General features: G+C 41.3%; 1 protein-coding gene across 5 annotated transcripts; it reads right to left on the bottom strand.

The window, feature by feature from the left end:
* On the bottom strand, nucleotides 1–26,146 carry SETDB1 (SET domain bifurcated histone lysine methyltransferase 1). 5 transcript variants are annotated; one of them, XM_044672663.1, is made up of 21 exons: nucleotides 25,884–26,146; nucleotides 24,073–24,224; nucleotides 19,719–19,753; nucleotides 18,609–18,708; nucleotides 17,426–17,551; nucleotides 16,398–16,599; nucleotides 11,924–11,997; nucleotides 10,960–11,150; nucleotides 9,350–9,518; nucleotides 8,537–8,675; nucleotides 8,248–8,406; nucleotides 6,677–7,282; nucleotides 6,034–6,150; nucleotides 4,721–4,890; nucleotides 3,556–4,184; nucleotides 2,839–2,867; nucleotides 2,590–2,722; nucleotides 2,028–2,193; nucleotides 1,338–1,549; nucleotides 909–997; nucleotides 1–747 (listed from the first exon to the last, which is right to left on the bottom strand). In XM_044672663.1, exons 1-21 carry the CDS (start codon nucleotides 26,144–26,146, stop codon nucleotides 630–632), a joined length of 3,879 nt encoding a protein of 1,292 aa, XP_044528598.1. In that variant the 3' UTR covers nucleotides 1–629. The 5 variants fall into 5 exon arrangements, with proteins under 5 accessions (XP_044528598.1, XP_044528599.1, XP_044528601.1 ...); XM_044672664.1 differs by having other exon boundaries at nucleotides 9,350–9,479; XM_044672666.1 differs by having other exon boundaries at nucleotides 1–744; nucleotides 9,350–9,479.

Raw genomic sequence — 26,146 nt, 5'->3', positions numbered from 1 at the left:
TTTGGTGGGGAACAAGAAAACATTTTATCTTTTCCATCTTCACAGCTAACCTTAAAATTCCACACACCACCCTCCACCCCCTTAAAATTCATGTGGCACATGGACAGGGGAAGGGACTAACCGATGGTCCAAGATGCTTAGGACAGTGTGTGAGCAAGAGGAACAAACTAAAATCACAGGATCAGACTCCCTTGTCTGGAGGAAGGAGCTGGGAAAGAAAACTCAAACCAGAGAAATATGGATTTACCTCCTTGTTAAAAAGATTTTCAAGGAAGAATACAAAGTTGGTGTCAGGTTGGGGGGGGGAGACGACCTTCATCTTGGGGACAGATAGGGTCTGCCATACTCGTGAATGCTGGAGGAGGGAAGGGGAAGGTGGAACGAGAATGGAAGGGCCCTGTCCTTAGGCTGGGATCTCCTCAAACCGACATGCTGGGAGGGTAGACAGTGGAGGGGGGTGGGATGGGGGAGGACAAGGGCCCTGCCTGATAGCACCACACTGGAAGGGACCCTCACGCTGCAGGGTTCCCATTTTGATCTACTAGAGGAAGGGGGATAGGGCTTCAGTCCTTTGGAGAAGGAGACCTAGTTTGAAATGACTCAGAAGGTTCTGAATGTGGCAGAGAGGCCTAAAGAAGCCGTCCTCGGCACTCAATGGCCCCACAGCAGCAAAGCAGCTCCTTCCCCTCCACGCTGCCCACCTCATAGTTATAGTCCCAGGTCAGCTCTGTCCCAGCACGTATCCTCCTGGAAAAAAGAATGGGAAACGAGAATGGACACAGCAGGGAGCCCAAGAGTCCCCGGTCCCTTTTAGTTCAGATGTAAAAAGACAAGGGGCAGAAGAGTTGGGGAATTGCCACCTCAGGGCTCCCCCACCAAGCCCAGACCCCTTCTATTCTGATTCTTACTTGCTGGCAAAGAAGGCCACCCAGGGGAAACGAAGGTCGTGGGTGTCGACGAAGACGTTCTGGACAAACAGGTTAGGACTGCAGCTGTGCTGTGGGTATGGAAATGGGATGAAGTCAGGATCAAGGAGAAAGGATGGTTATGCTTTGGGTGGGGACCCCGAATAAATTGGGCTTAAGGACAGAGAACCAATGTAGGGGAGCGCTAAGAGTTGGTGGGTCTCTAACCCCGAGGAGATAACCTGCTGAAATGCTCTGGAAGCAAAGAATAAAGGTAAGGGACAAGTTGCACCTTGAGGTTCAGTAGTCAGGCCTGTAAGGTGGGTGGGATTTGGGGGCCACAAATGAGGGGGCTGAGACATGCCCATTTTCAGGTCCCCAGGAAGTGCAGTCTCAAGGGAACCTTTGAAACAGTGGGAAAAGGAAGCTCACATTGAGATAGCGGCCCAGGTTGCCTTCTAGCTTGGCATCGATAATGTAACAAGACTCCTCGCCATCATAGAACTGGCGCGTATTCTTACGGACAGGCACGCTCTCGCCTTTGTCTGCGGATGCCATGTTGGTTGACTTGATGGCAATGCCGTGTGTTGATTTTAAAGCAAAGCCACGTGTGGACTTCACTGCCACCTGACGTTTGACTGGGCCTGTGGAGAAATGAGAAGAAGGTTCGGAGGAGGTCCAGGACCAAGAACCAGGTAAGGGCTGCGGTCAAATCCCACCTCTGACACCAGCTATGTGACCTCAGGTGGGTACTGACTTCCCACGTTTGGGATGGAGATCAAATGAGAGAATACCTTTAAAGCACTGGTGCAAATTAAAGTAGTATAAAGAGGTCACTTATTTGCTCCTCCTGGCAGGCATTGCACCAAAGATTGGCATAGTCTGGGATGCTTAGCAAAACCTTGTTTTGTTTTGTTTTTCCCCAGATAAAGCTACACCAACCTGACAGACAGAATAGCTGCTGAAAGAGAGTTAGCAAACTAAGGAAAGGAAGAAGATGTAAAATGTAAAATCACATTAACTGCTGGGAGGGAAATGGTGGGCCTGGGTACTAGGTTCTGGGCTTTCTTCTACAGCTTTTAAACTCCCTTAATAAATGCCTTTTAAATTCACCCAAAGTACCAGACAGGTTCTTCTTGTCTTCAAAATCCTCGCCATCAGAGCCAGATGAGATGGTCTGGATGTCATCACTGTCAGCTGCTGTGGCTGGAGTCTGACCAGCCAGGGGCTTTCGGCTTGTCCCACTCTCCCCCTCACTTTCTGTGCTGCTGGACAGTGTCAAAACATCCTGGCAGAAGGATGAGGGTTAAGGAACTATGGGTAGTACCTCATACCAGGTACTACTGGCCATGGATGGGGAAATCTGGGTTCCACATCCATAACCAATCTCTGTCTTTCTTCTGCCTCAATTCTCCATTATGAAAGAACAGATGGGAAAATGGGGTGTGGGGGCAGGGTAAGGGACAGAAATGCAAAGGGATGAGACTAAAGCAGGAGGAAAGTTAAGACCACGGTGTGAAGTGAGGCAAGAAACTGGAGCCGTGGAGAAAAAAGGAAGAACCCTATTTCTAGCCTTGACTATCAAAATCACAATGACCATGAGACAGTAAAAATGCATTTCCTGGTCTTGGGACTAAGACCAGCAGACCCATGGAGGAAAGAGAAGTTAGGCAGGCTCACTTACATCAGGGTTGGGCTGGGCAGGTCCCATGAGCCTCCGGTTCTGATGCATATTGGTCTTACTAGGGGGACGCTTGATACCTTCGGTCTTCACGGGGGATGGGTTGTAACCAAAAGTCCTGGAACCCTCACTAGGCCTAATGTGCAAAACAGAAGGGGGGAGGGTGTGGGTCGGATAGCTGTTTCTCATCATCTTCAGACTATGGTGGAAGATAGATTTGGAAACTGGGCGTTAGTAACAGAAAACACTTACAGCAAGATCTTATTCTGTTCATCAGACTCCTGAAAAACAATAGCAAACACAAAGTTACAGGTTTTTTTCTTCTTAAATCCCACAATTCCACCCCCCTGGCCAAAGGTCAGCACTGGGCCGGCCAGGCAGTCTGAGGGCAGATGCAGTGACCCGGATCTCAGACACAGTCACAGTGGGCTCAGTAACATTTCTGGGAGAGAGGGCGTCAGGAAGGAAGGTGGGCCTTTGGGCCACCCTCCCGGGAACCAAACCTTAGGGACCAAGAGTGGGCTCAATGGGTCCTGAGCTTCAGTTTCCACTCCGAACACGGAGGCTATTGAATGAGAACAAGAGTCTACAAAGCCAATGGTTTGTTCTGCCCACTAAAGGATGGTATGGACAGGGGATGGGTGACTCTAAATAACAGATGATACAAAAAAACATTCACAAGAGATTCTGGAACTCATCAGATTATTTCTTGCTAATGTTTTGTTCATAATATTAAAATGAATCACATTCCCTGAACATATTTTCAGTTGATGGTGGAAGATGGCAACCTAGGCCAACTTAGTTGGATAAAGAGGGAAAGCTGGTGGGATATATTAAACATCTGCTAAAAATTATCCAGAAAGTGTATTACCCCAATGACAATTAAGAAAGTTGATTGTAGAAAGGATAAGCACTATGCAAAGGGAACCAGAAAGTCTCAGCTTCTGGAAGTTTTCCTGAATTGCTCACCTCTTTCTTGGATGGCTTGATATCTCCCTCTTCTTTGACCCCTGTCCCTGAGGTGGAGGGTTTCTCTCCATCCCCACGGCCTCCCCCAGCCTTCCCATCTCCACCCTCGCTGGTCCTGAAGGATGATCGGCTATCTGAGTCGGCAAAGCTAGCATCACTGATATTGTTGCAGCTCAGCCACGTGGCCACCTTGTTCTTCGGTGTCTCCTCGGAGGAAGGAGGTTTACATCCCCCAACAGAAGCTGATGTTGGGGCAGAAAAATGGGGGGGCCCAGAGTCTGTGGGTCGGGAGTCTTTGGAGGCTGTTTCAGACAACCCATTTTCTTTCTGGCCTCTTGTTTGCCGCCGGGTGGCATAGCTACGCCAGACTGAACTGGTACTAAAGTCCTCATCTTTGCAAAAGTTATCATCTGAACTGTCATCATTGGACTCTTCCGGGTCTTCAGTGCCACTGTTGCCATCCTCTTGGTCCTTCAAGTCCACACCACTGCTGTCAGAGGAGCAGGGGGCATCACTTTCATAACCTTCTTTAAAGTTCTCCACACTTTCAATATGGTCCAAGTTTGCAAAGTATTCATCCCCCATTTCTAGACCCTCCTTGTCTGCAAAGTCATCAGTTAGAATTTTGCCTGGATGGAAAAAGAGGGAATTAAAGGCACCTTGGAAAGAAGGGGATCTCTTGGCAAATTTATTCCATTCTTTCCCCTTTCCTCATGGCCTCCAGACTCCAAACCCATCAACATAAGACTGCTATCTTCTATCCTTGATGACAAAACCATTATTTGGCTTCCCATTGAGGTGGATTTAGGAAATTCTCTGAATTTTAACTTATTGAGCTCTCATGCCCCTTTTTATTTCTTCATGTCTCTTCCCCATGCCTAGAGAAATCAGGTTTCTCTTATGCTAAGTGAGTTTTCTAGGGGAAACAAAAAATCTTAGCTTCCCTCAAACAAGTCTCTCTAGTGTCAGCTAGGAAATTCTATTAGACATCTAATTTCATTTGGGGAAGGCCCCTCACTATTCCCTATTCCATGGGTCTAACCACTGAGTGGTCTCTACACGTGTAACTGGTCGTGCCCTTAAGTGGTTCCTGGCTGGGAATGACGCCTAAGTTTTGTTAGCTGGATGCCCAGTCTCCGACCTCTCTTCCGGTCACCCTACCAACCTGCGTAGATACAGACAAAGGAGCCTCTGGCAATGTCATCCAAGCAGCGGATGCCCCAGCCCTTGTTCTGCGTCTTGAAGAGCTGCAGTCGCACCTGCAGCCCGTGCTGCACCAAGCGGTTCGTGCACATGTTCAGGTTACACTTGCAGCGCTTGTTACACTCATACACCCTGTGGAGAGCGGAGATTAAAATCTAGAACAGGATCCCGACGACACTAATCACAGGCACAGATCTCTACTGCTAAAGGTGCTCCCACCTAAATGTGTGGGATGCCTCAACATTTCAAAATGGACTGGTGAAAAGGCTTTGGCTAATGTTGCTCTCTAAGGGCACAGGAATCAGCTCCTTAGATAAGAGTGTGCTTGCAGCTGCCAGGATTTTTAATATCACTGTTTTAATTTCCTTTAAGACCTAGTTGCTAGACCTTAGCCATCTAACTTTCTGGTATGAAAGTTCATCAGATAACTCTAAGAAAGAGAATGATTGCAACTGGTTCATTTTTCTTCCTGGCAGTGTCAACATTAGCCAAAATCTCTTTGCCTATTTTGCATCACAGGTTACATGTTGACCCAAGTCCTAGGCTTCTGTTTTCTGACACCCTTAAATTCAAGGGCCTAAGCCCCATGTTGACTCAATGTTGCTCCCATTGAGAATAGCCTCCCTGCCAATCTGTGTTCCTAACTCCCTTGAACCTCTAGTTTCTCTCTCTCCTCTTAGAAGAATTCTCTAATTACTCCTAGATATCACTCGATTTCACAACTGCTTGGCGTTTATGAATTTTAGTGGCAATATAGCACTTTGTTCTTACTTGGAAAATAATTTTCTGCATTGTTTTTATGCAAATTTGTTTTGCACATTCACATTGTAAATATACAGATCATAATCCCTTAAGGAGATGGCCTTTGTTTTATATATTTCTTTTGTATCTAGCACCTAGCATAGGATTCTGCCTATAGTAACCCCAGTGAAATATTGATACACTGACTCCACAAAATAGATTTCTAACAATTTCACTTGCTACCTAAGAGGAATGTCATAAAAATCATATACCTAGGAAAGAGATCATCCTTTACCTCAAAGCAAAACTTCCAGTGATCATTCAATAGCATTCTTTTATTTCATTTCAATGATGGCAAAATAATGGAACTCAAGTTGACTTGATAAATGCTTTTTTTTTTTTTTTTAAAGCAAAATGCAACTGTTTCTGTATTGCTTTTGGTTCCAGAATACTGGAGGTCTTTGAAAACAAAGAAAAAGAAAATAGACACAAATAACTTCCTTCATGTCTGAGACTCAGTCTCCTCCTACTTACCCTGTGGGAAGGCACTCATCTAGCCTCTTGTGCTGATAGCCAGAGTTAGGGTTGATTTGGCCTCCTGGGGTGCAAGCTGTTGCCTGGATGGTCAGCTGGTGGCAAGCACATTTAGACCTGGATGTAGAATAAAGGGGGCTGGATGAGTAAGGCTACAAATTTGGAAGACTTTTCCAGGATGAGAAGCCAGTAATAAATGATGGAGAAAGAGAGGACAGAGATTCTCCCACAAAGAAACACTTATATTTAAGGGGAAGAATATACACGCATACATAAGAAAAAGAGACACATACAGAGAGAGAGAAACAACAGAGAGGACATACTAAAGTAATATGGAATAAAGAAGCCAACAAAGTCAGAATGATGGGGGAAGAAAGAAGCAAAGTGGGACAGGGACAGGCAGATATTTGACCAAATTTATTTTTAAAAATCCAGGCCCTAAGGTCCTATCATTTCCTACCTCTAATCAGCAGAGACCTTAGGGCAGAGCCATGGTTGAGGAAGAATAAAAAGAAAGGGATAAAGAATCACAAGGGAGAAATCGAAAAAAAAACAAACAAAACAAACAAAAAAAAAAACCAGGAGGCTGAAAAAAAGAGAGAAGAGCCAGGAGGGAAATCAAAATAACTAACACTCAACTCACTTGTCCCGACAACCATCTTTGCAGTCACAGCCAACAAGGAAATCCCAGCCAGTGTTGATGAAGACCCCTTTCCCTGGGATCCTCTCTTTGCTATAGGCCACCTGTGGTGGGGGGGTGGTATCAATTTCATTGACACATGACAGAGGAACATCCTCCTGCCCGTGGGTGATGTCTAGGATGTAGTAAAAAGGTTTATAGGGCTGGAACTTCCGATCCACGAGAACATATGGGTCCAAACAGAACATTTCCAAGAACAGAAAATCACAGCTTGTCTCAAAGAGGTAGCGTTCAATCTCATTCATCGTCCTCAGGCAGAGGCCACACGGCGTCTTATAGATGACATGAAAGCCCATCTTACGGTTGACCCGGCGTCGGGCCGTCATTCTTCGAAAGTCATAGAGCAGAGGAACCAGCAGGGGGTTCTTGCCCCGGTACTGAGCGTTACTCACTGGCCGCACTCGAGTGAGGCAGGTGTGGCTACAGGCATGAGGCAAGTAGAAAAGCTTCTCCATCGGGGCACGATAGGAGGGCTCGGTGGGAGCCCGCTCCAGCATACCATGGAAAGCGGGGAACGTCGGGGCAGAGGTTGCAGAGCCCGGAGGCAATCTGATGAAAGGTGTAAGTGGGGAGAGAAGGCAGATTAGACAGGAGCTCAGGAAACCCTCTAAACAGCCATTTCTCTGCTACCTGCTGAGTGATTTACATTCAGAATCCTAACCTCACAGGACTGCTGCTAAGGAAAATACCTCATCAACACTGATGTGCTATAGGAATGGGAGTTATTATGACTACAAACCAAGTTAGCAATTTTATACTGCTTTAAGGTTTGCAGAGCCCTGAATAGATGTAATCTCACAGGATCATCACACCAACCTTGGGTTGGTAGGTGCTGTTATCTCCATTTTATAGATGATGAAACTGAAGTGGAGAGAGATTCAGTGACTTGCTCAGGGTCACACAGCTGGGAAGGGTTTGAAGAGGGATCTGAAGTCTTCCTGACTCTTAAATCCAGATCTTTTATTTAATGTGGCCACCTTTGTACAGCAAGCACCACATGCTTCAGAGTCTAATAAATGCACTCTATTTTCTAATACAACTTACTCTCACCTTATCTTCCTCAGAAACTTGAGTTGGACCTCCATTTCTTACTCCATCAAAACCCCTCAAGGAACCCATGTAAATATCCCTATTTCCTAAAATTGCCTGGTTGAACCATGCCATCTCCTCCCCTCAAAGCTTACCTTCACCAGCCTCAAACACCATCCCCACTGGGCCAGTACCATGGGTCTATTCTTCTTCACCTTGCTCTAGATCTGTCTCCTCCAGGAAGTCTCCTCAGACTAACCTTCCCTGGCCCTGGCCATTTGAATCCCTCAACATTGGTCCTACATTTCCTGGGACACAGTTTGTGGCTTAGGTTTCCATTTCTTTTTGTTTCCTCCACTTATCTGAACTTCCTGAAGCCAGAAATTGGTTTTCCTCTTTATTTTACACGATAGACCTTCATGGACCATGAACTGTTGAGCTGTAGACTATTTAGGGCTCATTAGGCTTCATCTGATTCATCTCACCTGATTGTCTGGGTAACTCCAGACTTCCCGCCAGGGACCACCTCACTAAGCCCAGGGGATGTAGGGGATGAATGACCAGAACCCACAGAACCTAGCCGAAAAGATGTGCTCTTTTTGGCCACTTGCTTCCGTGCCTGGGCGAGTTGACTTTCCAGACTTCTGGGAGAGAGAAAAGCAGGTTAAGCAAAGACAGCCTTCATGAGAAAGGGGTTGAGAAAGAGCCTTCGGCATCCCGAAGGGGCGGGGTAAGATCAAAAGGGACAGATGAGCAAGAAGGAATCATACTTACTCCAACTCAGTCACCTGAGGGGACATGGTAGGGGCAGGCAAGGAGGTAGTCTGAGGTGGTTCCAGGGGCTTGAACTGGGTTCCAGTACCAGTGAGATCTTGAGTATACTGTACCACTGGGCCTTTGCTCCTCACAGCACCTGGCAGGGGAAGCAATATGGACCAGGGAGTAGCTTACCTTAATGCCACTTATGTCCTACTCCACAATGTACCCTCATCTCCTTTGGGTGAAAGAGAAAAGAGGTAGTAGCACCTTCAGCAAATAATTGGATAGAATTACTCTAATTTCTCTATTATCCACACTAATATGAGAATAGTGGCATGGATAATGCAAAAGGCATTAGTTTTGGTCTTTGGCCCACAATGTGAATTTTGTATCCTCCAGATTTACTTTCCTAATTATGTCTTATTCAGGTGAATATTTATTTTTTAAAGTATGCAAGATGGTAGAAGCTTGCTGAAAAGCAGTGGGGAAAGCCAGGATGCTTGTAGATAATGCAATAAATCAGATTATGCTGACAATGAACATCCATCATTAGTGAACAAAATTCTAAGAGAAAACTCCATTCTATAGCACTTACCCCAACTTGTAAACCTGTCCAGATATTATCACAAATGTATGCAGTTTTCATAAAGGGTACAATGCCACATCACAGAGATGGACCAGCAAAGTGGTCATAATTTAAAAAACAAAACAACTTATAATGAGTCAAGAAAGCAAAGTGATAACAACATTTTAACAGAATCTCTCTCTCTCTCAGATTTTCCCTCACCCATAGGCTAGGGGAAGCCCCAGGTCCCTTCTGAAACATACCCATGTTTGGGCGGGTTCGAAGCTGCCCCCCTTGCTTCTTCTCCAGTGTGGAAGCTGTGGATGTCTTCATGCTGAACATGGGCTCCAGTCGAGTTGAGCCTCGATAGATCCATTCACATCGCTTGTCATCCTGATGTCGGGGGAGAAGGGAGAGAGGCCGGAGTCTGTCCTGTCATTTGTGGGGAGCACACCAAAGCTGCTTCCTCTGAGGAAATTTCCTTTGATGATCCCCAAATTCCTCACTACTGCAAGGACCCACATTTTCTGTCCTTTTTTTAAACCCTTACTTTCTGTCTTAGGATCAATACTAAGTATTGGTTCCAAGGCAGAAGAGCAATAAGGGATAATGGGGGTGGGGGTGGGGTGAGGTGTTAAGGGACTTGGCCAGGGTTACATGTTTAGTAAGTGTCTTAGGTCAAATTTGTACCCAGGACCTTCTATCTCCAGGCCTGGTTCTCTATCCACTGAGACACCTAACTACTCTCTTTTTCAATCACATTTTGTTCCATGCTGGAATAAAAATAAAATTTCATTATATTTTCATATGACTTAATTTGTATTCTTCTGCATCCTATTTGGTAATTATTAACATTTTTCTCATGGGTTGTTTGTCCTTCCAAACTAAACTGTAAGTATCCTAGGCCCTAGAACCTAAGATCCTCCTTCCTCTCTATCTTTTCACAGTGCTATCTACAGAGCTACCTGTAAACCAGGAAGTACTCAATAAATGATATTAAAGACTGATCTGTCTACTGGCCCATCTTGTTTCTGCTTTAGACTAAAAGCACACAAGAAGAGAGAAAACATTTAACCTATACTCCACACAAGCCATAAGGCTTCACACATAACTAAGTACTCATTGTCCAATGAATATACAGTTGATCCTCATTATTCACAGATTCTAGATTTGTGAATTTGTCTACTTGCTAGATTATATTTATTTTATATTTACATTATAATATAATCTAGATTATATTATAATGTATTTGAAACCCCGAAATCAACACACGTGGCCCTTTCATATCATTTGGGACAGGCATTGTGGTGAAAAACTGGATTTATGTAATACATGTCCCAGTGGAGGCTGTGCTAGATAAGCTTCATACAAACATGAGTAATAGCGCTGCTGGCCAAGAGTAAAATGTTAATGAATTGAAAATATAATACGGTGCATACAGAAAAAGGAAGGGGGAATCCAGCCGTCTGTAGGAAGGCCCTTCAGTGCTAAGCTAAGTGCTAAGGTAAAGGTTGTGGAGCATTAGGGTGGGTATTCTCTAATCCAGCACAATGAATGACGTGCACAGCCCGCACCGGCCTGCATTAGGCTCGGCTCGATGCCCCCCTGATCACGTGTGTGTTTCCTCCATTCGCTAGAGCTATGCAGGGCAGAATGTACGCCTACTTCCTGCGCCCTGAGAATACTTAATATCGACTTGCTGAGATACATTTGGCTACGTAGCATTAGAAATGAAGCCTGGCAATAAATGACTAGAGGTGGGAGGGAAGGAAGAGACGGGAGGCTGCTGGATACAAAGTGACCCGCATTAACTTCTCTCACGGAGCTACTCTTTCCCAAAGCCGCCTCCCACCACCCTAGGAAGAGGCCATACCAGGAAGAGGATCTTGACGAGGCTCCCGTCCACCTCTTCCACCCGAGACTTCCACCAAGTGCCTTCCCATTCGGTCTTTATGAGCTGCCCACTCTTCAGTAGCACCATGGGACGGTTGGGGTAGGCAGTGATATATTCTTCAATGAAATCACGGCATGAGATGTCCTCTATGTCCTCCCACGTCTTCTTCACTGTTCAAAAGAAAAGAACTCTTGTTAAATTAGGCCAATTAAGGAGAAATGGAGAATTGGAATTCTCTGAATTAGGAGGGAAAAAGAATATGAAGAAATTACAATTTCTAAAGACATGATAACTAACCTGAAAACTGAGGACAAAGTATAGCACATTTAAGCATGTGCAAATCTCATGTGGGCAAAAAATATGCAAAATCACATATACATATTTCTCACTCACATCATACATCCGAATATGGACCCTCAGGAAAATTCAAGTGGAAACTTTTGTTAGGTTTAAAGAAGTTAACATTAGCCCAAATGGAATAAAAATAAGCACACAATTACATCAATCTTTTAAGGGCCTCTGAAAGTGAATGTTTGCTATCAAACATATCTGGAGGTGCATCAAGGCAAACTGGTTGTTCTCTGGAAGGTCTTTTCCTCAGGCAGATTCCCAAACATTTAGGATATTATAAAACAACCATTGAGCATCTCATGCCCAGGTCCAACACCAAGAAGAATCAGGGTCAAAATAACATATTTGTAAGTACCCTCAAAACATGGATCAGTCTAAATTTCTTGCATTTTGGCTATGAAGACAGGGCTCTAGAATCTAGAAAATGAAACCACCCTTCACCAAAGGCTTTACCAGGGTTCTGGCACCTGATACATGTTTCCTGAGATTAGAGTGGGATCAATGAGGCCACAATAAGTCATAAAGAAAGAGGCATATCAATTATGTCTCTTAAGAAGAGTATACAAGGTAGGAAGGGGAAAATGAAACTCACGTGGTCTACAAATGGGATAGAGCTCAGACTGTGTGACATAGGACGCGTAGCCATCATCAAAAAAGATGAGGAATCTGAAAATAAAGTGACAGGGAAGCAGATCCATTAAGCAAACAGGAGTCCTTCAGCACATATGTTTGGCAGATTTATCCTCTCACTTGCCTCCATGATTCTAGCCCCCAAATGGCTCTAGTCTCTGTGGAGCCATGTTGTAGCCCACACCTTTCTTCCCCCTCTTCTCAGGCTTTCCTTCCACCCTAGTGCTAAGAGTTCTTCCTTAAAGTTTCTCTCCATCGCTGCATCTATAATCGAAGGTGATTTGTTCTCTTCAGTTTATCAGATTCCCATTCTGTATAATTAATCAGTCTCCAGTAAGCCATCTTCTCTAGATTTCTAATTCTTTTACTTTAAAAAAATTTTTTTAATTTTTTTTTTCAATCAGCAAGCATTTGTTTTTTCCATTCGACCTCGTCCTCCATTGGAAATAAATAAAAATCCTTGTGTCACATAAGAATAGTTGTGCAAAACAAAATCCAACATCCTATATTGGTCACATCCAAAAATGTATTTTTCATCCTGCATATTATTCCATCAACTTTCTGTCATGAGGTGGATAGGGTTCTTCATCATCAGTTCCCTGGGATTATATTCGGTCATTGTACTGAATAGTGTTCTTTAAGTCTTTCAGAACTGTTTAATAATATGGATATTATTATATAAACTTATGATTCTGCTCACTTCACTCTGTAACACTTCATATGGCTTACAAAGCTTCTTTGAAATTGTCTTTTTAAATTTCTTATAATAGTATTCCATTATATTTTTAGACCACAATTTACTCAATCATTTCAATTGATGGACTTTCCCTTAGTTTCTAGTTCTTTGCTACCACAAAAAGAGTTGCTATAACTATTTTTGTAAATATGAGACTTTTTCCTTTTTATTTGAACTTTTTAGAGCAAAGTGGTATCATCAGGTCAAAGGTTATACACAGCTTAGTAACTTTTTAGGTATAATTTCAAATTGCTTTCTTTAAGGGCTGTACCAATTCCCAGCTTCAACAGTGTATCAGTGTGCCTATTTTTCTGTAGCCCCAATATCTGTCATTTTCACTTATTTTTTTTTCAAAACCCTTACACCTTCTATCTCAGAATCAATACTGTATTTTTCAAAGGTGGAAGAATAGTAAGGGCTACATGTTCTTTTTTTTGTTAACTTTGCCCATCTGATTGGTGTGACAAAGAAACTCAAAATTGTTTTGATTCACATCTTTCTAATAATTTGGAGCATTTTCTCATATGGTTTTAGGTAGCTCGGATTTCTTTAATTGAAAACTATCTATTCATATCCTTGAACCACTAATTATTTGGTGAATGGCTTATTCTTTTACATTTGAATCAGTTCCCTGTGTATCTGTATCGGAAAAATTTGCAGCAAATATTTTTCTCAGTTTCTCTTCTAATATTAGCTATAATGGACTTGATTGTGCAAAAATGAACTTTATGTTCATCAAAATCACCCATTTATTTTCTGTTATCCTCTCTAGTCTTTGCTTGATCATTAACTTTTCCTTTATGATAGATGATAGGGAAGTTGTTTATGATGTGACCTTTTATATTAAGGTCATATTTCTATTTGGAGCTTACCTTCTTAAAAGGGTTTTGAAGTGTTGATCTAAACCTAATTTCTGTCAGACTGCTATCCAGTTTTCCCAATAATTTTTTCATAAATCTTTAAGGACTAAGATCTTTGGATTTATTGAACATGAGGATAACGATAATTGTTTACTTCTACATACTCCTAATCTGTTCCAATGATTGATTTTTTAAGCTAGTACAAAATTGTTTTAAGGATTACTTCTTGGTCACATAGTCTGAGAACTGATATAGCTACTGTGAGACTCTCACCTTTTCTTTCCACTTTTTTACATTTCCTTTAAAATTCTTGACCTTTTGTTCCTCCATGTTAACTTCATTTTGTTTTTCTTTTAGTTCTATACTATACGGCAGCGATGGCGAACCTATGGCACAGGTGCCAAAGATGGCACACAGAGCACTCTTTGGGTACTTATCTGCCCCACCCCTCAGGTCATTACTAGAAAGGTAGAGGGACTCAGGTGACATTTTTCCACATTACCTCCTCTGCCCAGCAGCCCAATGGAAGTGCACAGAGAGTAAGGAGGGAGTGTATCAGAGCAGAGCTGGAGGGAGCAGAGTACTTGGGCCACTTCCCAAGGACATCCTTCACTTCACTTACCCCTCCAGCCAGCAGCCCAATGGGAGACCTTTCTCCCTCCCCTGTGTGGGTAGGGAGGGGGCACAGCATGTGGTGGGGAGGAGGAAGGGAATGGCTGGCATAGCACTGTCTCTAAAAGATTCTCCATCACTGCTATGTAGTAATCCTTTGGTAGTTGATTGACATGGTACTATATAAACAAATTTAGATAGTATTGTCATTTTTATCATATTGGCTCAGTCTACTGATGAACAATTAATATTTCTCCGCTTATATAGGCTGGCCTTTAGATCCATAAGAAGTGAGTTTTTCCCCCCCTGGTTTTGTTTTTTAATTAATTATTTTTTTTTTAATAAACCCTTAATTTCAGTGTATTGTCTCATAGGTGGAAGAGTGGTAAGGGTGGGCAATGGGGGTCAAGTGACTTGCCCAGGTTCACACAGCTGGGAAGTGGCTGAGGCTGGGTTTGAACCTAGGACCTCCTGTCTCTAGGCCTGACTCTCACTCCACTGAGCTACCCAGCTGCCCCCCTGGTTTTGTTTTTTAAACCTTTACTTATCTTAGAAAACTGCATATTGGTTCCAAGGCAGAAGAGTGGCAAGAGTGAGGAAATGGGAGTTAAGTAACACCAACAATGAAGGAAAAACAGTTCCTGCTTAAAGGAGGACAACTAGGAAATGTTTGAGGTCAGCTTTGAACCCAGCTCTGGGCCTGACTCTCAATCTACTGAGCCACCTAGCTGTCCCCACAAACAGTGTTTTATATCTGTATTCCTATAGTTCTTATATCTATCTTGGTAAATAGATACCCAACATATTTTATATATTCTGTATTCTATTTTCTCTTTCTGCTGGGTTTTATTGGTATTATACAGAAATGATGATTATTCATATGGATTTATTTTATACCATACAAATTTGTTAAAGTTATTATTTTAGTTAATTTTCAGTTGACTCTCTAGGGCTCTTTAGGTACACCATCATTTCAAATGCAAAAAGTGGTTATCTCATTTCTTCTTTACTGATGCTTAGTCCCTCAATTTCTTTTTCTTGCCTTCTTGCCAGAGCCATTATTTCCAGCACAAATGTCAAACAGAAGTGGTGACAATGGCCAATCTTGTTTCATTCCTAATTTTACTGGAAAGGTCTCTAGTTTATTCCTTTACATATCCTGCTGGTTCCTAGTTATACCACTTACCATGTTAAGGAAAAGTTCTTGTCTCTGTTTCTTCTGAAGTATTCAGCAGAATTGGGTGCTATTTGTTAAAAGTTTTTTTTGGCCTCTGTTGATTTAACTTGATTTTGGTTGTCCCTGTTGTTAGTATAGTCAATTATGCTTAGCTTTCCTAATATTAAACCAACTCTGCATTCCTGGTATAAATCCAAGCAGGTCATGGTGTATACCTTTTGTTAGTGTTGCTACAGCCTCTTTGCTAATAGTTTACTTAACAATTTTTCAATGCTAATTACTATTGGTTAAGAACTTTCAATCACTTGTTTGGGTCTTTTTAGTTTAGGTATCAAAATCATATTTATGTCAGAAGGAATTTAGTAAGATCACCACCTCCTATGCTATTTTTGCAAGCAGTTAATATGATATTAGGATGAATTGTTCTTTGAATGCTTGACAGAATTTGCCCATGAATCCATCTGATCCTGGGGTTGTGTTTTGGGTTTTTTTGCAAGTTCATTTATGGACTGTGCAATTTCTTTTTTTGAGATTAGGTTATTTAAATTCTCTATTTCTTGTTCTATTAAACTAAATATTTTATATTTTTTGTAAATATTCATGTATTTAAGTTGTTGGCACAGAGTTGGGCAAAATAATTTCTTTTATCCTTTATTTATTGTTCATTTTTGATATTAGCAATTTAATTTTCCTCTTTCTTCTTTTTAATTAAATTAGCTACTAGTTATCTATTTCACTGGTTTTTATACTGATTTCTTTGGCTTTGAATTTCTGTGGCTTTCCTACATCTTATTTTCTTTTTTTAAAGCTTGAATGACAAAATCAAATAGGAATTAGGGAGAAAAGCAAAACTGTCCATCAATAATTCATCATAGACAAAAAATGGATTGGTTAGCTTTGGGAACAATGTCCAGAGGTAGGAGGATTTATGATAGGAATCAAAGAGAAAATTGAGAATGTAGACAGTTCTGAAAGCTGGAAATTTCTTAGAGGACGCAACAGCTGTTAGTCTCCCAGCTGCCTCTCTTTCTATAATTCCCTATCTCAGTACCTGAGCTTATTTTTGACATTTGGAGTCTCAGCCACGATGCCAGCATAGAGCCAGACCTGATTCCCATCCTTATACTTGGCTACCACACGGCTGCCCACATACAACTTGTCCGCTGGAGGATGGTAGTCATAGGCAATATGGTTTCCAGATAATAGGCTCTTCCCTTTGTTGTCAAATTTGACTTTGAACTTCCTCCCAGCCCCTAGGTAAGGAAGAAAAGCATCAATATAATTGTCAATTTACAGACCGCAGATATAGAGCTCAAAGGGGCTTTAGAGATCAAAAATACTGAGGCCCTACAAGATTAAATGACTTGCTGAAGGTCCCAACAAGCACTAAGTAGAGAAGGCCACATTTGAACCCAAGTCCTCTGACTCAAAATTCAATCAATATTTTTTCCACCATTCAACACGTTTACTAATTCTTCACATTTACAACCCTGTGCTTACTTCTGGACAGAGATACAAAGAAAGAGAAGAAATAATCCCTGAATTCCAGCACTTCTACTGATAATGAAGGAAAAACAGTCCCTGCCTAAAGTTTAAATGGAGTAGAGAGAACACATGTAGGTCACATGCTTAAAAGTACACACTGAAAAGTCAAATAACCACCATTATCTGTTTTGACTGGAAACTATAGAGATATGAGAAAAACTAAAATCAGAAGAGATGCATGTAGAAAGCTCAGGACTTGAAGAGAAGAGAGAGGTGAAGCCTCCTTAAGTGGAATGAAGCCAAAGAAGAATGATCCAAATGAGAGTTTAGGGAAAACAGAGGACAGGTTTTATAAGCAGAAAGGCCACCTAAAGTAGGAAAAAACTGGGAAAAGGAGTTAATTGGTGAGAGTGTCTGGAAGACTATAACTACTTCTTTAGAGTTGATGTGAAGGGCCATTAGGAGACCTTGTAGACTTTTTAAAGAGAAGATCAAATGATGCTTAAGAGGTCCCAGGGTCTGCTTGCCTAAGTAACTAGATGGATGTGCAGACAGCTCCTTATACCAATGACTTGCCCATTGAGATGTACATACCAACTGTCTGGATGGCAATGAGGGTTCCCTTGTGCCACGTCTTGGTCCTTTTCTTGCCCAGGATTCTCATGCTGACTACTAGGTCACCATCCTTACTCAATTCAATAGGTACTTGACCCAAGACTCCTAGGAAAGAATCATCACAATAATGAACAATAACATTCATATAGCACTTTTAAGTCTTAAAAGAGCTTTGATCTCATTTGAAATGCACAACAACCTGTAAGGTTTCCATAAGAAAGAGGAGGAAATAGGCTCAGAAGTGAAGGAAATTGCCCATAGCTATTAAATTAAGAGATTTCAAACTCAGGTTCTCCTGATTCCATGTCTTGTGGACACTACCATAACAAACTGCTAGGGATGTCATTTTTGGTGTGGGATACAAAAAAGGGATAGGGGTAGGAGAACCCAGCCCTTCAGTTTCTTTACTGCTCATACAGGTTGTAGAGAAGGGTTCTTTACTGGGGTCTACCAACCACCAAGGGGCTCATGGATAGATTTCAGTAGGTCCAGGGAATGGAAATGGAAAAAAAAATTACATCTTTATTTCAAAAGAATCAGTTTCCTTTATAATGCTATGCATTTTTATGCATTTAAAAATATAATTCTGAGGTCCATAGCCTCATCAGACTGACAGAGACGTCCATGACACAAAAAGGTTCATGAATCCCTGTTCCAGAGAGAAAACTCCTTGATATCTCAATTACTAGCACTGTTTGGAAGGACCAGAAAGCCAAAACCCACAAATCATTACAAATCTTTATCCAAAAGTTCTGCATATCTCCCTGGCTAAGAGGAGTTGACAATACTCTTCGTTTATTCACCCTATATTGAGAAAGGTTTTTCAGGCTTTGCCAAATAACCAAAGGTCAAGGAGTGAATAAAGAGAGAAGATGAATAAAGAGAGAACCCAGGTATCTAAGTGAGCTACCATATGCTAGCTAAAACAGTGCCAAGGCAACTGAGACTCAACAACAAATACTGAAAAGAAGTGAGACCAGATTGTTGAGACAGAGGACTCAGGTAAATGCCAATAAAAACAGTACTGTAAGTGAATAGTTTTAAAGAGACCACAAGCAAGGATTACCAAGCTTCTGATGTAGCCAAGGCCCTGAAGAGGGATGATAGCAACAGCTGTAGGATAGTCTTTGCATGGATACCCCCAGTACCCCATGAATCTGACCTTTATTCAGGTCCTGGGAACTAGTCTTCTTGTTGACAGCATCCATGAACTTCTGGACATCCTGGGCTGACTTCCTCAGGGCAGCCATAGCTTCTCGAAGCTGTGGAACAGAGGCAGGGGAAGCAAAAGCTTTGAATTAGAAATTCTTTTTCCTAGGTACACTTTTCAAAGAAAACAGACTGAGTTATAGGCAGTCAACAGGATGACCAACTTACTGACAGGACGTGCTTTTCCTTCCAAACCTGGCTCAAAACTCCGTCCTTCCAGGAAACTTTCCCTGACTTACCTTCTTTGGTTCTCATGACTTCTCTTTTTGTTTAACCCTTGAATATTGATAGTATCTATCTTAGATATCAAAGACATAGAGTATCTATCTCAGATGCCTAGTACTAGCAAGGTTTAAAAAGTAACAAGAATCAGGGAGGAAATACCGTACTTGTATCTCTTTGGGATTGTAAATATCGGCTCTATCTCGTATAATACTCTGGATCCTAAGAGAGAAGACCGTGCGGGCGAGGTAACTGGGTTTAAGCGATTTGCCCAGCGTTACATAGTTAAAAAGTATCTGAGATCACACTGATCCAAGGTGCCCCTGACTCCAGGCCTGGCCCTCTGTTCACTGAGCCACCTGGCTGCCCCTTTCTTATTACTTCTTAATTCTGCCTCTATCTCTCCTCTTCGCTCCCCGGCTTCCTTCAGAGCTCAGCTCCAAGCCCTTGGCAGAAAGCCTTTCTCAGCTCCTTCCACAGCTAGCCTTTCCAAGAACACCTTCTAGTTACTTGCTCTCTCATATAGATACAGTTACTCGTATGTTGTCACATTAGAATGGGAGGTCCCTGAGGGCAGGACTACGTTTTTGCCTCCCTTTGTAGTAAGCACTTAATGAATTCTTGTTAACTATCTTATACATCCAACTTATCTTCATAACGTTCATTTGTAAAGCTTCAGTCATTTCCATGGGCACGAGAGCTGTATCTCCAACTGGAAACAGACCTAGTATCAAGGGTGTCTTTGTCTTCTCCAAAACAGCAAACATGCAAATGTTGCTAAATAATCCTATCCTAACAGCTTCTTTCATCCTCTTGTCTCTTACCCTCCCAGGTAACTCACCTTCTGGTCCTTTGGGGTTCTACTGCCTGCATCACCTGTGGGTTTAAGAGAAAAAGACAATCCTATAATTACATTTCCCATAAAAACGAAAACAAAAACAAAAAACTAAGCTTCATCACCCATTCACTCCTCAGTTATTGCAATGTGGTTTCCATCCTCACCAATGTTAGAGAACCTTTGCTCTCTCTTAAAGGTCACCAGAAGCCTTTTTTCTCACTGCATTCTCTTCTCTTTTGCCATCTCTGCTATTGCTAAGCATCCCAGCATCCCTCTCACCTACTGGAGTCTGGGAGGTCCTGACTATTTTTGGAATCTCCTCATATTCTGACCAATCTTTTTCTGGTCCCTCCTCTTTTCAACTTCTTAACACAGGTGTCTTCCAAAAGGTTCTTTCTCAGGTCCTCTTTCTCTTTTTATAATTTCATTTATTTTCATGATTCCTTCTATCTTTTTTACTCAAAAAGATCCTCAAATTTATACCTCCAGTCCTGACCTCTTCCCCAGGCCCTGCTAGACATTACTCCCTGAAGGCACTGAAAGTGCCTTAGACTCAGCATGTCAGAAACAGAAAAGCTCTTTCCCCTCCAACCCATCCTGCCTTGTCTACTTCTGACAATAGCACCACCATTCACTCAGTCACCCAGTCTCAAAGACTCTTCCCTTCATACCAATGACTGATTACCAAGCTGTGCTACCTGTCATAAGCTCTCACATGACTACCTGAGCTACTACACAGGGCTCTTAACTAGTCTCCTTATTTATGGCCTCTCTTTACTTTGCCTTCCTAATGCACAGATCTGGTATCGCTCCTCCAATCAAAATCCTTCAATAATAGTTCTCTTACTTGGCTTAACAGTTCAAAGATCAAGGTTTTGTGGATTCTCTTTCCACTAATACAGATCAAAATCCCTTTGGGAAATCTTGGTTCACCTCCCTAGCAGGATGAGGCTCTGGAGAAGGGCTAGCATGGAGGTAATGGCTCCTTATTGTATTTTAAGTGGTATCAGCTCTTTAGACCAGAGATTACGGGTCCTTCAGAATTTGATGCCTATCCAACTTTATCACACGCTGCTTACTATTCCCATCTATGTGTACTCTGTTCCCACTAAAAAGAACTACTCCTAATTTCCCGTTTCTGTTTTGCACTTTCTCACTTCCAGGCTTTTGTTTTTAACACATCTTTAACTATTGGAATTCAATCCATGGTAGGGTTATGGGATCCTACATTTAGATCCAGAAAGACTCAGTGATCACTTCATTTTACAATTGTTAAAGCTGAAGCCCAAGTAGGACATGTGACTCACCCCATGTCACTCAAGCAATGAAGCAACAGAATTGGGATTTGGACTCAGGTCATCTGAATGCAACTCCCATCACTTTCTACTCTCCCATGCTCCAGCACAAATGCTACTATTTCTCAGAAATGTTCAATGATTCCCCAGTTAGGAAATGACTTTTCTCTTTCTCCAATCTCCAAAAGCACCTTTAAAATCTCTTATTATTACCTATTCTGACCTAAAGCTATTGCACACTAATGTCACAGTACAGAATATGTAGCTACATATGTTCCAACCTGACAGACTGTAAAATTCACTGAGGGCAGAATTACCTTTTTTCTTTGAATCTTCCCCAATGCCTGGCAAAATGCTCCACACAGAGTAGGCACTTAATAAGACTACTGAATGAAGGAGCTGCCTAAAGATGTTATAGGATGAGGAAGAGAGGCTAGAGGACTTTAAAACCAGAAGGCTATAAAAAACAAAAAAGCAAAAAAAAAAAAACAAAAAACCCTAAAGGCCAACAAATTCACCAACAAATAAGGATGTGCCATTTTAAGATTGTATTTTCTTTATGCCTCTTTATGAATGGGTTGTTTCCTCCATTATAATGAAAACTAGAGGCTAGGGAACAATTGCCCTTTTTACTTAATATCCTAAGGTTAGTGCAGCATCTGGTACATAATGTGAATTCAATACATTTCAGATTAATTAACCTTTCCATTTAGGATTTTCTAGACTGAAATCTGTCTGTAACAATAGAGGTAGAGAAAAATCAACTACATCTCACTTCTTAAAAGATCAAGTCTTAAAAGAAATGGCCAAGTTCTATATTAGCACATGAAATCAAGCAGTGGATTTAATGGCTATTCAGGTTCTTCTGTCTCCTGTTTTCTTTGGGAATAGTTCTAACACAGTTAACTGTCAATTCACTAAATGCAGACACTGATTTGATGCCTACCACATACCAAATGGTTGCATTACAGACCCTGCTCTTAAGACCTTACAATCTGAGGGAAAGGACAAGCATACAAATAACTAAAAAATGATGGGGAGGGAGCTAACTGGGGGGGGGGGGGGGGGGAATGGTTCAGTCAAAGGGTTCTGAAAAATGTGAGCAGAGAAGTTTCTTAAAGGCAATGGTGACAGATCAATTACCTTCATACAAAAATCTGTTCCAGGACTACAAATCAAAATCTTAACCTTCACCAATTTTCCTTTTGTTTCAGATACTGCTTATCAAGGTTACTTGGGTAACTCCTCAAGGATGTGGTGTCATGGTCTTCTCTTTCAATACTGCCTCCTATATGAATCATTTGCTCCATCCAAACAGTTTTATTTTGGCTTCTATTTGCTTTCTCAAGTCTTATCTTTACTCACAATATTTTCCTGACCTAAAATCCCTTCTCTGTTTTCTCCTTGTCTATCCAAATACTCCTTATCCTTCAAGATGGAACAATTCCTGTTTCTGCCATGAAGTATTTTCTACCACTCCAGCTAGAAGAGATAACGTTTTTCTGTGAACTCTGACAAGGTCTAATGTCCATAGGAACATTATGGAATTAATCAACAGTTGCTCCCTCAACTTCCCTCTTCTCGATCTCAAAATGTTTCTGTATTTTCACTGATCTCTTCCTCCACTTTTTCTCCTGTATCAGAGAATAGAGTCCCTCCCACCCTCAACGGTGGTTAGTTAAACCTTTTACCTTTATTAAACCCAAATCTTCCTGTACCTTCCCCTATCAAATGACTCCCTCATCTCTTTCTCTCATAGTTTCAATTCTTTCCCTCTAATAATTTGTTCACTTCTATCTACAAAGAGTTAGCTTTTCCTTATATTTAAAATAAATTCCTTTAATGTTGCTACCAACAACCACTGACCATCATCTCTTTCTCTCTCCTTCCCCACTCTAATTTTTAAAATGTTAAAGTAAAATAAAAATGTTTATTTATACCTTACATTGTTATGTTTTGATCATTTCTGGATATGACCTTCTAGTAGTGAATTCTCCCTTGTAACAACAACAAAACTCATTATGCAAACACTACCGAAGCCATCACTTTGCCAATACAGGAAACACTGTGCCATTCAAATACCCACCCAGCAGTCAAAAGAAGGGATGCAGAGTTCACCACCTATGCTACTAAAATCGGTCATTGTAATTATTTAGATTTTGGGTCGCTTTTAGTATTATTTCAGTTCACATTATTGTAGTCACGGATTCTGTTTTCTTCACTCTCTATCTGTTCATATAGGAACATTAAATGGTCAGCTCCTTAAGTGCAAGGACTGTCTCACTTTTGTCTGTTTATCCCCACTACATAATGGCATGCCTGACATATTGTGGGTGCTAAATGAATGCTATTGAAGGAGAAAAATCTGTGTTTCTATGTTTCTTTGAATTTTTCCTATTCATCATTATAGTGTTACTCTCCCCTTGCTTTTATATTTCTTGAAAGGGTCTATATCCATTACTTCCACTTCTTCATTATGTGCTTTATCCCTTGAAGTTTAGTTCCTGCTCCTCAACTTAACTAAAATTTCCCTCTTGAAAACAAATATATCAGAATTATAAAATCAAATGCCCTTTTCTCCATCCTCACTCTCCTTCCCCTTTCTGGAGGAGAGACATTCTCTTCTCCTGGTTTTCAATGCCACTTGATTACTCTGGTTCTCCTGTTTCTCTCATTAATTTCTGCTCTTTTTTTTTCTCTCCCAAATCTGACATTCATCTAGGTTCTATTTCTAGCCTTCTTCTCTTAATGCTTTCTCTGTGGGATTCCCTCTTTCACTCAAAGAACTTCAGCTATCCCCTTTCTTAAATTATCATATATATACTTGGCTGGTTAGAGGTTGTATCCCTCTGAAAAGACTGTAAGTTCTTTGAAGAAGAGGATTTTTCCTTTTGTATTATTTTTATATTCAAACCCAGCACAGGGGCAAGACCCTAGACAAATGTTTATGTAATTGGAAAATTCATGTGAAAGATCAAACACAGAGTTAAAAGAGCCAATAAAAATAAGTGGGGCTGTCACCCTAACCCTGATACCTTTCTGTCCTAGCCCCTGTCCCTCACCTGAATCAACACTGAGGACATCATCATCCTCATCAGGAATCTCAATTACTTCTGTGGGTTTAGAGGCTTCATCTTCAGAACTGCTCTCTCGATACTGCAGCCCCAGTTTGGAGTAGAAATCCTTCACCAGAGATTCACAATTAGTCACTGCCCTGGCATTGGGACACAAATGGGGAAAAGGGTCAAAGCTAGCAACAGTAGTAGAGGACCCTTAAAGTGTTATATACATACACAGGTTGTTCATTTTAAAATAAGTTGTTTGCAATTCAGAAGGCATTTTTTCCATATAAACAATGATCAAATGAGATAATATATAAATCTCTTTGCAAATCTTAAAGCGCTATACAAATGCTGGATATTGTTATAAATAGTATTTAAGTTTTCACAGGAACCCACATATAATACAGTTTATATTTATATAGTGTTTCTCAATTTACTCCCTGCTTTCTTCACAAGAACCCTCATGAGGGAGCAACTCAGTAACATAATAGATAGGGAGCCAGGCCTGAAGTCAAGAGGACCTGGGTTCAAATCTGGCCTCAGACACTTCCTAGCTATGTGACCCTGAGTAAGTCACTTAACTCTGATGGCCTAGCCCTTGCCCTACTTCTGTCTTAGAATTGATACAAAAGATAAGGGTTCTTTTTATTTTATTTTATTTTATTTTATTTTTAAACCCTTAACTTCTGTGTATTGGTTCCTTGGTGGAAGAGTGGTAAGGGTGGGCAATGAGGGTCAAGTGACTTGCCCAGGGTCACACAGCTAGGAAGTGTCTGAGGCCAGCTTTGAACCTAGGACCTCCCGTCTCTAGGCCTGGCTCTCAATCCACTGAGCTACCCAGCTGCTCCCTCAAAAGATAAGGGTTTTAAAAAAAGGAATCCTATAAGGTAGATAAGCCAAGTATTACTATGACCATTTTAAAGATGAAAAAAATTATATTCTGAAAAGCTAAATGATTTGTCTAAGATTACACAAATATAAAATGTTAAAACTAAGAACTGAACCTAGGTGTTCTAACATTAAGCCCAATGCCTTTTCTATCACTTTCCTACCACTCAATAAAGTTTGTTTAATTCATAATGTACATGATGTGGGGAACTGTTTCTATTTCAAGTATATCTTACCCCATTTCTATTGGAAAACATGATGAGTTCCATTAACAGTATAATGGACAACTTTTGGGGGAAGGTGGAGTGCTAGGTGGAAGAGTTTGAAGCAGACACTGGAATGCAGTAACTTATTTACAATGCACTTGCTTAAAGGAACCTATTTCACAAGGCCATCATTTGCCTGATATTCTAAACTAGAGAACAAAGGAGAATCATGCTAGAAAAAGGGTAGAAAGGAGGAAGCAAGAACTGAGGTTCTGAACTTTTAATTTCTTATTGCTCATTTGTAAAATGAAATTTTTCTCCTGAGTATTCATAAGTAAGGAACTGACTGTATTAGGAGATGCTTGAATAACAATTAAAGATGGAAATCAAATTTTCATTACTATCTTCTTTGACTTCCACCTAATTATGAACCTATCCTAGGCCACCATGCCTAAAATATACTTAGCTCTGATCTATAAAACATGGAACTACTTGGTCATTTCAAGTCACTAAAAGTTCTGTTACTTTTTAAATTGATGCCTAAATGTCCTCTGCATATTTATTTGTTTCAGTGTGTCTAGTCTTTCATCACAAATTCTTAGTGAACTGATCAGGATCATTATGAAAGCTGTATTAGATGCTGTTTTAAACAACTAGCCACTTAATTGTTTTTTGATAATGCTGAAATCTATCTTCCCCAATTGATTTGGTTCTTACCTGGATGCTTCATCAAAGAGTTGATCAACATGGGCAACTTCAGACTCTTTTTGCACCACCCATGTCTCCAACTCAGCCAGCTGCTTCTTGCGCTGCTTCACACAGTCCATCTTTTCCAATTCCTCATCAATAAACTGTCGAAGTTCTTCCATGGAGATACCCAGCTCCTCCACCACAGCCTGCTGTAGTTCAGCAATCTCTTGAGGTTCCATCCCAGCTGCTGCAGCAGTACCCAAACCAAAACACCCAGGAAAGGAAGTCAT

The sequence above is a fragment of the Gracilinanus agilis genome, chromosome 4, assembly GCF_016433145.1.
Source record: "Gracilinanus agilis isolate LMUSP501 chromosome 4, AgileGrace, whole genome shotgun sequence".
NCBI classification, from domain to species: domain Eukaryota; kingdom Metazoa; phylum Chordata; class Mammalia; order Didelphimorphia; family Didelphidae; genus Gracilinanus; species Gracilinanus agilis.
This window is presented reverse-complemented; position numbering and strand designations above follow the sequence as displayed.

Bases quoted from the DNA above. Each gene is read 5' to 3' on its own strand.
- SETDB1 (XM_044672663.1), bottom strand. From the start codon at position 26,146: ATGACTTCCTTTCCTGGGTGTTTTGGTTTGGGTACTGCTGCAGCAGCT. The intron at 24,225-25,883 runs GTAAGAACCAAA...TCCCAATGCCAG, and splicing joins CTCTTTGATGAAGCATCCAG to GGCAGTGACTAATTGTGAAT. The intron at 748-908 runs GTAAGAATCAGA...TCTTTTTTCCAG, and splicing joins GTGGCCTTCTTTGCCAGCAA to GAGGATACGTGCTGGGACAG.